This window comes from Dunckerocampus dactyliophorus, chromosome 4 (genome assembly GCF_027744805.1).
Source record: "Dunckerocampus dactyliophorus isolate RoL2022-P2 chromosome 4, RoL_Ddac_1.1, whole genome shotgun sequence".
Classification (NCBI taxonomy): Eukaryota; Metazoa; Chordata; class Actinopteri; order Syngnathiformes; family Syngnathidae; genus Dunckerocampus; species Dunckerocampus dactyliophorus.
The window spans coordinates 11,853,384-11,867,901 of NC_072822.1; the positions used below are offsets into that span (position 1 = coordinate 11,853,384).

A 14,518-nucleotide genomic window follows, 5' to 3' on the forward strand; every position below is an offset into this window, starting at 1 on the left:
ACATAGAAGTTGAAATCTGATTGGACAAAAAACATCTAACGCACACATCCACTACTGGAAGCAGCGCAGCTAAGAGACATGCACACAAAATGAATATAATAGACAGGTCAGTGCTTCTGACAGTTTTTAGGCCAGCAGAGAAGACTTTGCTGGCCCTGACTGCACACCACAGCTATAAACTACAGCTATGGTGTTAAATATATTGTTAATTTAATGGAATTCTGTTAAACACAACTTTCTATATGAAGAGCATTGTCGCACTCTGTGTACATCCCATAATGATTCACCGTATTTATGTGTACGTTGTATGTAAGGTACTTCAGTCTAACATGTTAATGTATGTCCCAATTTGAAGTTTGAACGAAATATGACCAACTGTATTGCAGCACTATTATAAGGTTATACTGTAACGTGTTTTATTTTCTCACGTACTGGAGGTCTAAATCTACATTCCCTACTGAGACTATTCGTGGCTTTTGAACACTTTAAACACACTTTTCTTTCTTATGTAACACGATTGTCTTTTTTTCTTGCATAGGTCCTTTTTAGTATTTATTTGTATTTGTATTTATTTATATTTTTGTACATGTATTTGGGTTCATGAAAACAAATGCATATCAGGATGCTGCAGACCTTCTGTATACAGCAGCTCCACTGCAGGATAATTGGCCCTGTATATGTCACTGTAATTCAGACCAGCAGCCAATGTAACTATGCTGACTGCATAATGCTGGCTACTTTGTATTTTGTATGCTTATATGCTTTATATATAGGCCAACTTTGTATGCTTTGGACACAAGCACCAATCACACACGTATGTCTGCAATATGTAGACACACACTTTGCTAGCTGCGCATCAGTACTGCGACATGAACTGACATCATTTACTGCCTCAGTGCATTTAACATCCGCTCTCTCTCTCTCCAAGCCTCTCCTCTTATCCAGCTTTGGCTTGACTCTCTAAATAACATAAAACATTTGTGTAAGGGTACCTAAATTATTTGTGAGGGACTAAATTTAGTGTGTGCCTTTTACCGATGTGCTGTAATCATGTTTAAAGGTGTGTGCCGTGCCAAGGATACAAGCTGTAAAAATATTGTCCCATACAAGGTCCTTGAAATTCACTCACACATTTGTACCTAACAAAAAATGTCACCTTCCACAAATCTGTTGTAAAGATATTATATATTAATGTTTATATATTTGTATAGTTTTCCACTTTAAGCAAGTCAGTCCTTTAAAACTACTTGAGACAGTATACACCTCAAATATTATATATACATATATATACGTATACTGTTTAAAGCCCTGCATATTTACATAACTCACTTTTTTGTTGAAAAAAACCCAAATATACTCAAATGTTTTAATAAAATACATTTCAAGGAGCAAGGAGCTTATTTCAAGGAGCTTAAAGGATCTTATTATTGTAATTAGGTCCTCAGATGAGTCAGTGATTGGCAGCAACACTGATTTTCATTCTTTTTTTTTTTTTTTTTTTACAGTGTCACATTTCAAACAAAAACTCATACCCAAAGTCCAGAGGACAAAAACTGCTGTAAATATATTCCCTTTAAACAATCCTTAAAGGCTGGCCTTTAAATGTTTGCATTCTACTTTTTCACTGTTTTTTTTAAAGTAAAAAATAAACAAAATGTATTCATTCATTCATTTTCTATGGCACTTAATCCTAATTAGGATGCTGGAGCCCAGCTGACTCTGGGTGGGAGACGGGGTACACCCTGGACTGGTCACCAGCCAAACAACCTTCCACACTCACAAAAAACAAACAAAATAAAATCTAAAATAATACACACAAACTTTTATTTGACACCATTATCCAAGATCAAGAGACACTCGCTTTTATTTTATTGCCGAAAACAGTAAAAGTTGTGAAATGTTGCTGCATGCTTTGAATGGGAAAAAGTACCACCATCTGGTGGACAAAAACAAAACATAAAAATGAAAGCCAGTAGTCCAAACTGAAATCTTAACATACAGGATTGCATTTGCTGTATGTTGAGATCAATGTGGGATCAAAAATGGCATTTTTAATGGTTTTCATTTGGATGGATTTCGCCAATATTTATTTAACAAAGCCAAAATGAATGGTACAACAAATATCCCTATAGAATCTTCAGGGTTAAAAGACAATATGTGCATCTCTCAATATGTTTTGGATGAAACAGTCCTTCAACACGACTGATTATACTCACAAAAAGCCATGTGGACAAATTTGCAAGCATTTCTAAATCTTTTTTTATTTGCTCCTGTCTTTAGATACCCACATCTCCATTAAACACCTTAATGTTCTTGTGTCTGCAGGCACAGAAATCATGGATAGAGAGAGCGTTCAGCAAGAGAGAATGTGTTCATATCATCGTGAGCTCCAAAGACCCCCATAGGTAAGTACAAGCCTGCATGCAGTTCAGCTGTGATATTTTTCCTCCCGTCCTTACCCGGGAGATTACATTTGGACCGGTCTGCAGTCATATTTAATGGCTGTTTGAACAAAGAGCTTACTACAGTGACATTATAACCATATTTTTGCTGTTCTACAGCATTTGAACATTGATCAAGGAAAGTTGCGCTCATGTATAGTACTTATGGGGTTCAGCTAATATAAGGAGAAATTGAAAATGCATTCTTAAAATGATTTAAGAGGCCTCCATCTGTTCATTATGGTATGATTGACGGGTGTGCTAGTGTTTATGTCTTCTCCTGTGGAAGTTCAAGACCAGGAGACACATACACACACACACACACACACACAGGCACACAGGCACACACACACACCCATATGCAGAGTGATGTAGGCAGGGTGTAAGAGCAATGATGATGAAAACTGAAAAAGGGAATGCGAAAAAGCTGTGTTTCCCCAAACAGGTTGCCCTCAGTTGTTTTACACAATTGCTTATAGCAAACCAAATAAACCTAACTGTCACCTGTGTGGTAGCTAGCTTTTTATGAGTCGAGGCAAAGCCCTGTAACACATCCATTTGCGCCACTGCACAACTGAGAAGTAGCAGCCACATAAGCACATACCTCCTATAAAAAGGAGAAACAGTATTTGAAATGCTCAACAAAGACGGGGGCCAGCTGGAGGTGCACTCACAGGGTTTTGCTATTATTTCAGCACTATACATGCCCCGCCTTCTTTAACAAGCTTCATTCACAAATGAAATCAAGGCTGTCGGTGACCTGCTTACTTGTAGCTGTCCTCTAACTGATATGAGTCGAGCTAAAGTATTAGTTGCATGCGCCATCAACAGCTGGACACCTTCCAAGGCCTCATCTGCTCCCTTCCAGCTCTACTAGTGATTGTGCCAGGACACTGAAACAGTAGCACCCCCAAGATATGGCTGATATTCAGGCGGTGGCCAGGAAAAGTACATAGTGAGTGGGTCACTGCACAGACAATGGAGCCATCTGAGCACCATGGCGGAAGAACAACCAGTTCCTGAAGGCAGCCATGTAGCAGCAGAGTGTAAAGGCATTGCTGTTCTATCTGTGGAGGGAGGTGGAGAAAAGATATTCTTCAGATGAATGACACTCAGTGGGAATAAAGAGGTGATCACTTTGACTGGAAGGACAAATTGGGCCCTCGACGCACCCCTTTATCGTCACACACCAACATGCAGGAGGAGTGTACTGATAAGGCCTGCAAATCTCTCCACTCTTGGCGCTACCAGCCCAGACTCCACCAATAAGCTCAATCACGCCCCCTCAACTTCTCGACCCCGGCGGCTCTGTCCTAGATTTAGATTGAAGAGAGTTGGACCTTTCCAGCTAGACAGGAGCAGCATGTGCTGGATCAACAACGCTAGCTCCCAGACTTGCATGACCAGGTCCCGGACACTACATAGTGCTTGTTGTCAACTGTCAACTAGTGCAATCTGTCTAATTACATGGCAACACAATTACTGACAAGACTGAATTTTGAGAAACAGTCCCGGTCAGTCTGTTTATCACTGTATGACTCAGATACCTCAATAATACACCATACATCATACCAGTAAACTGAACAGCTCCACAAGCATACCGAAGTGTACCAGTGCGACCAGCACCAGTAGTACTACAATGGTGAGACAGTTGAGTTCACGTTTAATTTTGGGGCCCTTCGACATCGGAAATGCAATAAACTGACGCCATACGTTTTCAAAAGCTCTGGCGATACTTGAAAACGACAGCAACCCATCAAACATTATAAATGATAAACATATTTAATGAAAACCTTCTATGTTTTTTAATGATTTTTTATTCATTTAAAAATTATTATCAATTATAATTGATAAAAAGATCTAAGAATTAAAAAAGACTACAATAAAAAACAAACAAATCAACAAATAAACAGTACTTTCAATGCAAATTGAAAGGACTAAAGAAAATCAGAACTTAAAATATATTTTAAAAATCTATCAGGGAAATAAAACTCAAGAAAAAACAGATATGTAAATATATCATTATAAAATTGAGTGTTCAGTGTGGCCAGGAAGGCAGAGCCAAAATGTATTTAATATAACTTAGAACATTACTTGGAGCTTGCAGATTAAACAAAGTTGTTTAGCATCCTGCCATCCTGTTAGCTGAGGAACAGAGGTGGTAACTTGTGTGACGTCAGGATGGATGCCTCCATATTGTTTGTGGTGCCAAGGATCTCACACCTCTTGTCTGTTCACATCAGACCCCTCTGTCAAAATGTCTTGACCTTAAAAAGACAAAGAATTGGCTTGAAGACATGACTAACAATGACAGGCAGCTATTGCGAATAGCAACTCTTTTACTTCAGAAAAGAAGAAACATAATTTTAGTTTATGCGGATAATTATTGATGCTATTAGAATGCAAATCATACGGCTAAGAAGGAAATTAACCACTTATTGTAATTATATCATTTGAATGTTATTAAATTATTTATTCGTCAACACAAAACAATCAAACAGACAATCTCTACATATTTTCACACTCTGTGTTTTGTAAAGGTTACTGCCACAATTGTTTATGCTTGTGGCTTTATTAGCATTCAGATAGCTGAATTCATCAGCATTCATTTCCCCAACAATTGAAATAAGTGAGTGGAGTGTGCTGCAAATCCATTTTCTACAATCCTCTCATTATGCTGAGCTAGTAACTGTGACGCTATGGTATCATTACAAGTGATTGTAATTCCTCAACTACCAAGCTGGACGCAAATATACAAGATACAGGGTGCTACACTTTGTTTGGATAAAGGATTATCAGGGAATGATAATCTTTCAAGTAAAAAAAGCAAAACACTAGAGCTTATTCAGGAGGTGGAGGAAAAACATTGTGACTTTTCTTAAAGATGACGGAAATATTAAGTGTCCACGGAAACAGGAGGAAAGGTTTCAAGTCATCATGCAGGATTAAAAAAACACAATAACAGCTACATGATGCAGTACCAGAATCCATATAACTTTCATTTTAATAGCTACTGGAGCTTGCCTACAGGGACTCTGTAGAGTTCAGAGCAGAAAACCAGAGGAGACAGCTGCTAAGACTGCAAGGGTCCAACAGAACCTTAAAAATCCTTGCAGCTGTCCCTATGAGAAAATAAAAGCCACTTGACAAGTTGTCAAGCGTAATTTTTTTTTTTTACAAGTGGACTCTGAGTACATAACAGGTTCACCATAGGGTCCATTTCTCTGTGAATGATGTGCATTGACTATCATGTTCTCCTTTCATCTAGGTGCTGTTGCGGTCGTCTGATAGGTCAGCATGTGGGCCTGCCCCCGGGCATCTCATCTGGTCAGAATGATAAGGCAGAACGATTGGCCAAAAATGACAGTCTGTCTGAGAAGTGGTCCATCAGCAAACACACTCAGCTCAGCCCCACCGATGCATTCGGCACCATTGAGTTCCAGGGGGGAGGACACTCCAACAAAGCCATGGTAAACACACATTCCTCCTGTACCAGTCTGACATAAACGCAACACATTCCAGCAACCATTTTTTTATTGTATATATTCTTAAGGCACAATACTATAGAAATTCCTGGATATACTTTAGAATAGTACAGCAATGCAGATTTACTAACCACTGCAAATGACTCAAAACACAGCCATTATTGTCTTAATATCTGGCAACAATCTGACAAATGAGTATCAAAATAATTGTGCAGTCAAGCATGATGGTCTTAGCATCATCCGTCTGGGACTGCATGAGTGCTGCCGGCACCGGGAGCTATGGTTTATGAAATGGAAGCATGAATTCCAACATGTACTGTGACATTGTATAAAGCACAGTTTGATCCCCTCCCTTGGCAAACTGGGCTATATGGCAGTTATCCAACATCATGACAAGCCAAAACACATCTGCAAGATTACAATTGCCGAGGGAGGTGACCTGGACCCAACTGAGCACCTGTCGGGCATCCTCAAGTGGAAGGAAGGTGGAGGAGCACAAGATGACTAACATGCACCAGCTTCACCAGTGATGTCATCATGGAGGATTGGAAGAGGATTCCATAACAACCTGTGCAGTACTGGTGAATTCCATTCCCCGAGAGCAGGGGTGTGGCAACCTTTAGCATCAAAAAAGCCATTTTAGTCTCAATCTGACCACTAAAATGAAGCTAACTCTACACATAAAGTTTTCTTAGGTGCATTGTCACATTCCTATCATGTCTCCTTGTTTCTCCTGGTGGAGTGACCAGCCACACCTGTTGCCACCTGGCAATCAGTCATGTTTCTTAAGCCTTTTTTAAGCTTTCTACACCAATTTGCAATAAACGTGTTGTAACACATCACTTACTTTCAGTTCCAGTACCACTCGACATGTCACGTTAGTTGCCATTGTTCATTAGCGACAAAGGAACCTACAAGTAAAATAGTTGACCAGCATCATCATGTCGCACCGAGGTGACTTACCAGGAAACACTGTCCCTTGTACTTTGGCGGAGAATTGCACGGCACACGCTCAACTCCGACACACTTAAAAGGACTTGCACTTAAAAGGCTCATGGCGCCGTAGTGACTCCACAGAAGCATAATCCATCTGGAGTCACAGCAGAAGGATAAAACAGCCGCATGCGGCTCCGAAGCCGCGTGTTGCAGACCCCTGCCTTAGACGATTAAAGCAGTGCTGCTCACACTAAATATTGACATATTGGACAAATTGTGTCCAATCTGCAGCACTGCTTTTGACCTGGGCGACACTTTTTTTAGTTGTCAGAAAAACTGTTAATTTTCCCTGCAGTTCGGCAACTAAATTAAAATAAAAAACACACCACAGGTAGACTTAACATCATAATAACTCAAAAAGACATACAAATCAGTCTCTGTAATTCGAACATATGTGTTTGTGTATGTGTTCTAGATTATGTTACTTTCAAATGAATCACAGCATGCACACACTGCAGCATCCAGGCAGTTCACATCAAATTGTGGCAAATTTATTTTCAGGGTTGAATTATTCATGCCGTGCACATGTCAGTCTGGGTGTCTGAGGGTGAATTAGATAAATAAACAGATGTCTTTATAATGCATGTAGTCCTCCAGTTACACCAAGCATCTGTTTAATACGTTTGTAGCTGTGAAAAAAACAACAACAACACGATCACTGACACATGTCCAACTGTTTGTTTGCAGTACGTACGAGTGTCTTATGACACCAAGCCAGACCTTCTACTGCATCTGATGACTAAAGAGTGGCAGCTGGAACTGCCCAAGCTGCTCATCTCAGTCCACGGGGGCCTGCAGAACTTTGAATTGCAACCTAAACTCAAGCAGGTCTTTGGCAAAGGGCTCATCAAGGCTGCCATGACAACTGGAGCCTGGATCTTCACCGGAGGGGTCAACACAGGTAAAGTGAGACCCGTGATGTCTACTCATCTTATAGAGGCCAAAGATCATATATTATTAAATGTGAACTGGAGAGATGTGAGTCTCTTGAGCAGTGGCGGGCCTTCAGTGGGGACTTAACAGACTTAATCCACCTCTTAATGCCACCACTATCACATCGCAATTATCAATAATATACTGTACACAATAGCAGAATATAACATGGGGTGGCATTACATAGAGAGGCATTTCATGTGTTGGGCATGGCTTCTGTAACAATGGCTTCCCAGACATTGTAAGGATAACGATGAGGTGGTTGATGAACAATCTATTTGTTGAAGCAAAACTGGTTACTGTCGGCCACAACCACTGCAATATAACGTCAGCAAAACCTAGCTGTTCCCTCAACAAGCAGCCGTCCTCACACACACGTGCTCACACACACACACACACACACACACACACACACACACACACACAGGACTCAGTCCGTCGCGTTCACAAACAGAAAATTGGAACTCACACACACTAGCACTACTGTATATTCGGTGATAAAGGATTCCGATAACTCTAAACCTCTACACTACAACATCATCTGGAGCAGTTGAGAATCAATATGTATCTTATGACATGACAAAAAATTAAAATTTTAAATAAAATCTATTACTCACCAGAGATGTCACTTCCTCCTCCTCCATTAGCCGTCGGCTTGTAAATTGGCTTGTCTAACCTTTTTACTCTGATCAGCCAATCAGAGAAAGGAAAAGCGCTGACATTATTGTGGGCCTGCTAACTGGCCCTGTGAGGCGAATCTGACATCTGATTGGTTAAAGAAACAGCCCCATTACTAATAGTGTTTAAGTGACATGGGCCTCCACTACTGACTCCGAAGGCCTTGGGCAGATTAGATTGACATGGCAACACATAGAAACCGTTATCTGATTGGACCAAAAAAATGTAACATACACATACAGTCGTACCTGCTACATCGAGCTTAAAATTTTGCAAATATTTTCTCTCTATCACGTTTTTTCTCAATATACTAATTAATAAATCATCTCTGTTTTGTGGATGAGTATAGTCTATTATTAGTCAAAACAATATGCATGTTTAAGCAAATGTTATGCATTTTCAAGCATAAAAATTACTAAATGAACCAAAATACAAATATAAGATATTCACAAAACGCATTGAAAGACACATCAACATGTAATGTTCTTCACTGGTCACTAGGTGTCAGTAATGTTACCGTAACAACCTCTTGGTGTTGTAATGTTGATGTTCTAAATTGTGATGTTCGTGAACACACTTTACTGTTAATGCTATTTGTAGATAAGGAGGAAGTGGGAGAGAGAGTGAGGAGAGAGATAGAGGAGTGTGTGAGCTGAAGTGTGCTCTGTGTTGGAATTGAACACTCCTATTGGCGTCATTGGGTAATACAAGTATAACGGTGCTAATGGCGATGTTATTTCATGCCTAGAGGGCTCTAATAGTGTTCAAATCTGTATTTAGATGGCCGTAAATAGGTTCACTACGGAAGTATTTTGTTTATAAATAATGGATCCTACTTAACTTAGCAGAAATGTATTTTATCACAGTCGCGTCTAGAACCAATAATCATAATCAATGACTGTACACATACTGGAAGCAGTACAAAAATCAAGATAATGGACTGCTGGGAATAAAATAATACACTTTCATGGAACAAATACTAGAATTTAAGTTGTAAATATAGGTTAGTGATTTGGATAGTGTTTAGGCCAGCAGGAAAGGCTTTGCTGGCCCTGATGGCACACCACTGCTCTTGAGCGCCTTTTCATTTGTCGCTACTTTCACTGACTCCATGGCTATCTGTTCTTTGTTTTTATGTCTGGCCCTCACAATCCTACACTTGCATATTCACAATAGGGGTCATTCGCCATGTTGGTGATGCACTGAAGGACCACGCCTCCAAGTCCAGGGGAAAGATCTGCACTATTGGCATTGCTCCCTGGGGCATCGTGGAAAATCAGGAGGATCTTGTGGGAAAAGATGTAAGAGATGACGTCCTGCATCCAAGGGGAAAATGTGTAATCAAAACCACCAAAGACCTACAAGATCAAAACTCAAATGTAAACTGGGTCAGATCCAGATTAAACTGGGCTTGACACTACAATTTCTGATGACCGAGCATGCTTCACAAACCACCGAAAACCACATACAGTGATTTCAACCAGCTGAAAAATAAATAATAATATAATATATATCAGAAAATATAGCTAACATTGAATTATATTAGAATGATATATCGTTGTGAAATAAATAATAATTTGGATTGTCAAATGATTACAAATTTTAATCAGATTAATCACGGTTTTCAAAATAAATAATCATGATTAACCATCATGTCACACTATTGTTACCTTATTACCTCATCATATTACCTTATCATTTTCCTATGCATTTTAAACTAGCCAAGAGTACATTTGGAATACAGGAAGTGAACAAATGTCTTGCAATTGATGTGAAACGGATGGAGGGTAAGATTAAATAAGCATTGCTTCTTCCTACTCTTTTTTTGGACAGTAAATTAATAAAATTATGTGATGTATTCCAATGTAACTTGTATGCATGTTCAAAATAAATTAAACTATTACCATTATCATGTCTGAAATATGCGCGTTTTTACTGTATTTTATTGAAAGAATGATAAATGACTGGGCAGGATTATATATATTTGGATGTACCGGTATTAACAGCGCAAAATTAACTTAAATCAAGTTAAGAGATGGCACAAAATGTCTGAAAATCTATTTACCTAACACTGGTTTCTTCAATAGCAGAATATTTGGATCAGACTTGAACTGTGTTGTTATGAGTTATGAGTTATGAGTTATGTTATGTTATGTTATGTTATGTTATGTTATGTTATGTTATGTTATGAGTGTTGTTATGAGTTACCTTCAGAGACACCATTCACATGTTTGGAATGAATTTTCTGGGATTTCCGAGTACACTTAAATGCATCAAATTGTAGTTCCGCATTAAGAGTTACAAAGTGAGTGATAAGAATATCCACATATTGATTTTCATTGCATTTCTGTTTACTTCGACCACTCATACGCACATAATAAAAACGTTGTTGTGATGCCGGAGTGTCCATGAACGCATCTCACGCTCTGTCAGTTGACAATGAGGAAGTGTTGCAATGAATGAACTAGAGACGTGTTCTGAGTAGGAGATACATATATGGTGTTGGAATTGCACTGCTGTTGATGTGTTCAGGTAAGAATAAAGTTATAAAAGAGCATCAGACACTGTGTGACTCTGTGGGGGGCTACACTGTGTGTGCGTTAATTACGCTATAAAATTAAACATAATTAATGAAATATATTAGTTACTGCCGTTAATATGCTATTTTTGATAGCCCTAATAATAATATTAATACTTTTTTCATCCAATTTCAAAACATTGAATCACAATAATAGTCGTGCTGTAAAATGTTGAATTTTTAAGTATTTCAATGGTGCCCGCTATTTTTGTAATTATTTTAAATGATTCCGCGAATATACGAATTGCTACCATAATATTTAATTGTTGTTTAATTTACGTTTCATTTTTAAAAAGTAGGTCATGTAACATAAAATGGGTGAAAAACTTGATGCTCATGTTCGTTTTGGTTCATGCACAATATGATTTAAATATTCATATAATTAATAATGTTTTTTAATGTAATTATTAATTCAGTATAATGTTTGGAATGTGCATGTGTTTATGCTAATGATGGATTCTTATTTATGTTTTAAATGTTGATATCCCCAACACTAGAAAAAAACTCCGTTGCATCCTTTTCCAGTCATTCTTTGTTCCATTGCATCTCTTGTCCAGGTGGTGCGTCCGTACCAAACAATGTCCAACCCCATGAGCAAGTTGACCGTTCTTAACAGTCTCCACTCGCACTTCATCCTGGCAGACAACGGCACCACCGGAAAGTACGGCGCTGAGGTCAAATTGCGACGGCAGTTAGAGAAACACATCTCCTTACAGAAGATCAACACACGTGAGTGCCACGTGCAAATATGACCTACTTACCCTGAGTCACTATCATTGACGTGGTGATTGATACAGCATGATGACTCTATAATGTAGGTTATATTAACAACACTGTGTAATCGGGTTCACACTCTATTGCCTAGCTACAGCCTGACTAAAATGATTAGTACCTATTAGAAAACGTGCTGTTGGGTATTTTTAGCAAACTCAACAAGCTTTTGAAATCGTCCATTCCTTCAGGACGGGTTTATGGTTTTTTTTTTTTTCTTCTAAGATTCTCGACAGCTGAGATGAACTCTTTCCTCAAATGAACCTGCTTGATATTCTGCGTCCTCTTGTTTTGATAAGCCATACGAAGACACAAACATTACAGGTGAAACATAGAATCGTAACGTGTAAAAGAAAAAAAGCATGAAAGTGGGGTCCTGTACACATCATTGTAGCATTTAAGGATACATGGCTAGAAATGATAAAGAGGAGCACACGCGGTAATTCTGTCTTGCCGTGTTGCTTTGTCTTAGCTCTAGACGCTGCACTATGGTACTCCACAGTCTCCACATTACTGCAACAGTCCAGTTACAGTATTTATTTACCCTAAGTCTCCTCGTGGATAAAATTTGCCTCCCTGCCATGGCCAACAGCCACATAATGAAAATATAAAGAAAATATGCCCTTTTTAATTCATTGTTGTTGTTTGTTTTTTGGCAGTTTCCCACAGTGCTACTTTGAAGTGAAAGCACTTCAGAGGGCGTTCCTTGAGCAATATAACGGGAAAATAACTAATATGATCATTTTTGTCGTGGTATAGTTGACTAATGAATGTAGTGAATTCGTCCAGACAAAATTTGTTTTCACTCTCGGTAGTAATTGATGTGTTTAGGCCCTCTTGTGTATTCTGTGCTACCGTTATACTGGCAACTACTGGCCTGGCATGCAGATTGCAGCCGTATTTATTTCTCACAATTGCACAGAAAATACTTTTTTTAATGAACCTGACATTAATTGTCTGACTAAAGTTGATGACGACATTTGTTGAGAGGATATTAATATTTTGTGTATTGTAATGCACTTTGATAGGCATGATTAATAGCATGTAACAGTCTACTACATGTTGTTTACATTAGGAGCTGCCAGCGTGTTCACGTTGTACATACAGTGGTGTGAAAAAATGTTTGCCCCCTTCCTGATTTCTTATTATTTTTGCATGTTTCTCACACTTACATTTTTCAGATCATCAAACAAATTTAAATATTAGTCAATGACAACACATGTCCATCTGTGGACATGTCCATCTGTCCATCTGTGACCTCAAGCTGAAACAAACTTGGGTTCTACAGCAGGACAATGATCCAAAACACACGAGCAAGTCCACCTCTTAATGGCTGAAGAAAAACAAAATGAAGACTTTGGAGTGGCCTAGTCAAAGTCCTGACCTGAATACTATTGAGATGCTGTGGCATGACCTTAAAAAGGCGCTTCATGCTGGAAAACCCTCCAATGTGGCTGAATTACAACAATTCTGCAAAGATGAGTGGTCCAAAATTCCTCCACAGCGTGTAAGAGACTCATGGCAAATTATTGCAAACACTTGATTGCAGTTGTTGCTGCTAAGGGTGGCCCAACCAGTTCTTAAGTTTAGGGGTCAATCACATTTTCCACACAGGGCCATGTAGGTTTGGATTTTTTTCTTCCTAAATAATAAAATGTTTCATTTAAATACCACATTTCATGTTCAGTTGTGTTGTGATTGACTAATATTTAAATTTGTTTGATGACCTGAAACATTTAAGTGGGACAAACATGCAAAAAAATAAGCCATCAGGAAGGGAGTAAACACTTTTTCACCCCACTGTATTTGCATCCAACTTACATCATGTACAGAAAAGGGGCAGCAACAGTGTATTTGTAGTGCTGTGTATGCTATATTAATGTCCATTTGTGTTGTCCGATGCTCGTTTTTGGCTTGTATGCGCAGTCCTCATTTTCTATTGGGCCCCTGTCACACTGCATTTCTCAGTTTTCAATGTCCATTTGATACCTTAGTGGGAAACCAAATGGATTTTCACAAATACAAAATGCATTCTCCTCTCACGGTCTTTCACCCTCAGACACACACACGCACACACAAACGACAGGAGCACACGTAACCCCCACCTCCGGCTCCCTCTTTAAATACATTTCTCAACAGCCTCTCACCATATTATTTTGTTTTTGTTGTCAACATACAAACAAACACATTTTGTCATCATGTCTGGAGGGTTTATTCATGACCAGATGAGTGGATTGTTCAGAACAATACTGCAACTCAGACCTTACCATTTTTAGTCTGGTTACGATCATGCAGCCATTGATACTGACAATGTACCTCCTAGCTTCAAGGATATCAAATATGCCCTTTGGGGTAAATCGGCATGTACTGTACATTTTCTCTGCTCATCATCCTGTCATGTGACCTGTGGCCTTCCCTTTGTCATCCTATGCCTGGATTCATACAAAAGGGGCTGGGAAGGCAAAGGGACGCCCAGTGGTCACACAATCACCAGACCATCTAGTGTAGGGCCATGAATGAAATCTATGATTTTTACTGGCATAAAGCTAGTTTATATCTGATCCAAGGACAGCGCTAACACTGATGGGATCTAGCTTATCAACCAGTGAGATAAGAGACAGTGCTCGCCAGTGAAG

General features: G+C 39.0%; 1 protein-coding gene across 17 annotated transcripts in view; it reads left to right on the plus strand.

Annotated features, from left to right (window-relative positions):
• Window positions 1–14,518, plus strand: part of trpm3 (transient receptor potential cation channel, subfamily M, member 3) — a 182,423-nt gene that overhangs the window by 102,214 nt on the left and 65,691 nt on the right. For all 17 annotated transcript variants that reach the window (XM_054772858.1, XM_054772869.1, XM_054772868.1 and 14 more), the window contains 5 exons: window positions 2,326–2,405; window positions 5,710–5,911; window positions 7,610–7,823; window positions 9,710–9,834; window positions 11,669–11,840. In XM_054772858.1, the coding sequence (XP_054628833.1) occupies window positions 2,326–2,405; window positions 5,710–5,911; window positions 7,610–7,823; window positions 9,710–9,834; window positions 11,669–11,840 (793 nt within the window). The remainder of the gene's footprint in view (window positions 1–2,325; window positions 2,406–5,709; window positions 5,912–7,609; window positions 7,824–9,709; window positions 9,835–11,668; window positions 11,841–14,518) is intronic.